Below are 672 nucleotides of genomic sequence, written 5' to 3' on the forward strand. Positions count from 1 at the left end.
AAAGTTCTCCGTGATAACATCCAGGGAATCACCAAACCCGCCATCCGCCGTCTGGCTCGCCGCGGCGGTGTGAAGCGTATCTCCGGTCTCATCTACGAGGAGACCCGCGGTGTGCTCAAGGTCTTCCTGGAGAACGTCATCCGTGACGCCGTCACCTACACCGAGCACGCCAAGAGGAAGACGGTCACCGCCATGGATGTGGTGTACGCTCTCAAGAGGCAGGGCCGCACCCNCACCTACACCGAGCACGCCAAGAGGAAGACGGTCACCGCCATGGATGTGGTGTATGCTCTCAAGAGGCAGGGCCGCACCCTGTACGGCTTCGGAGGTTAAATCACTGCCTCATCTCACCTCAACACAACGGCTCTTTTAAGAGCCACACACATCAACCAAAGAGCTCGTTTTTGCTAATGTAACAATATTGAATAATACACACGTATGACCTTAAAATACATTTCCGTTCACAAATACTTGGACAAGAGAACGTCTATAGTAGGTCTATGTAATGCACCAAAGGCTAAAAGAGTTTTCAGATGTATTATATTCATTTTTTTAAAATGGGACAATATGCATTAACCTCCTGAGACCCGGAAGAAAAGGTGTTGATAATTAGATTTGTTTTAGATAGTATTGTAGTTGAAAGAAACATGTTACAGCAAAAAAAAATTTCAT

General features: G+C 47.1%; 1 protein-coding gene across 1 annotated transcript in view; it reads left to right on the forward strand.

Moving 5' to 3' along the window:
• Nucleotides 1–333, forward strand: part of LOC126385505 (histone H4-like) — a 1,313-nt gene extending 980 nt beyond the window's left edge. The window contains exon 2 of the mRNA XM_050037251.1: nt 5–333. Coding sequence (XP_049893208.1) covers nt 5–333 — 329 coding nt within the window. The remainder of the gene's footprint in view (nt 1–4) is intronic.
• The last annotated feature ends 339 nt before the right edge of the window (nt 334–672 follow it).

Source organism: Epinephelus moara, chromosome 24 (assembly GCF_006386435.1).
Source record: "Epinephelus moara isolate mb chromosome 24, YSFRI_EMoa_1.0, whole genome shotgun sequence".
Classification (NCBI taxonomy): Eukaryota; Metazoa; Chordata; class Actinopteri; order Perciformes; family Serranidae; genus Epinephelus; species Epinephelus moara.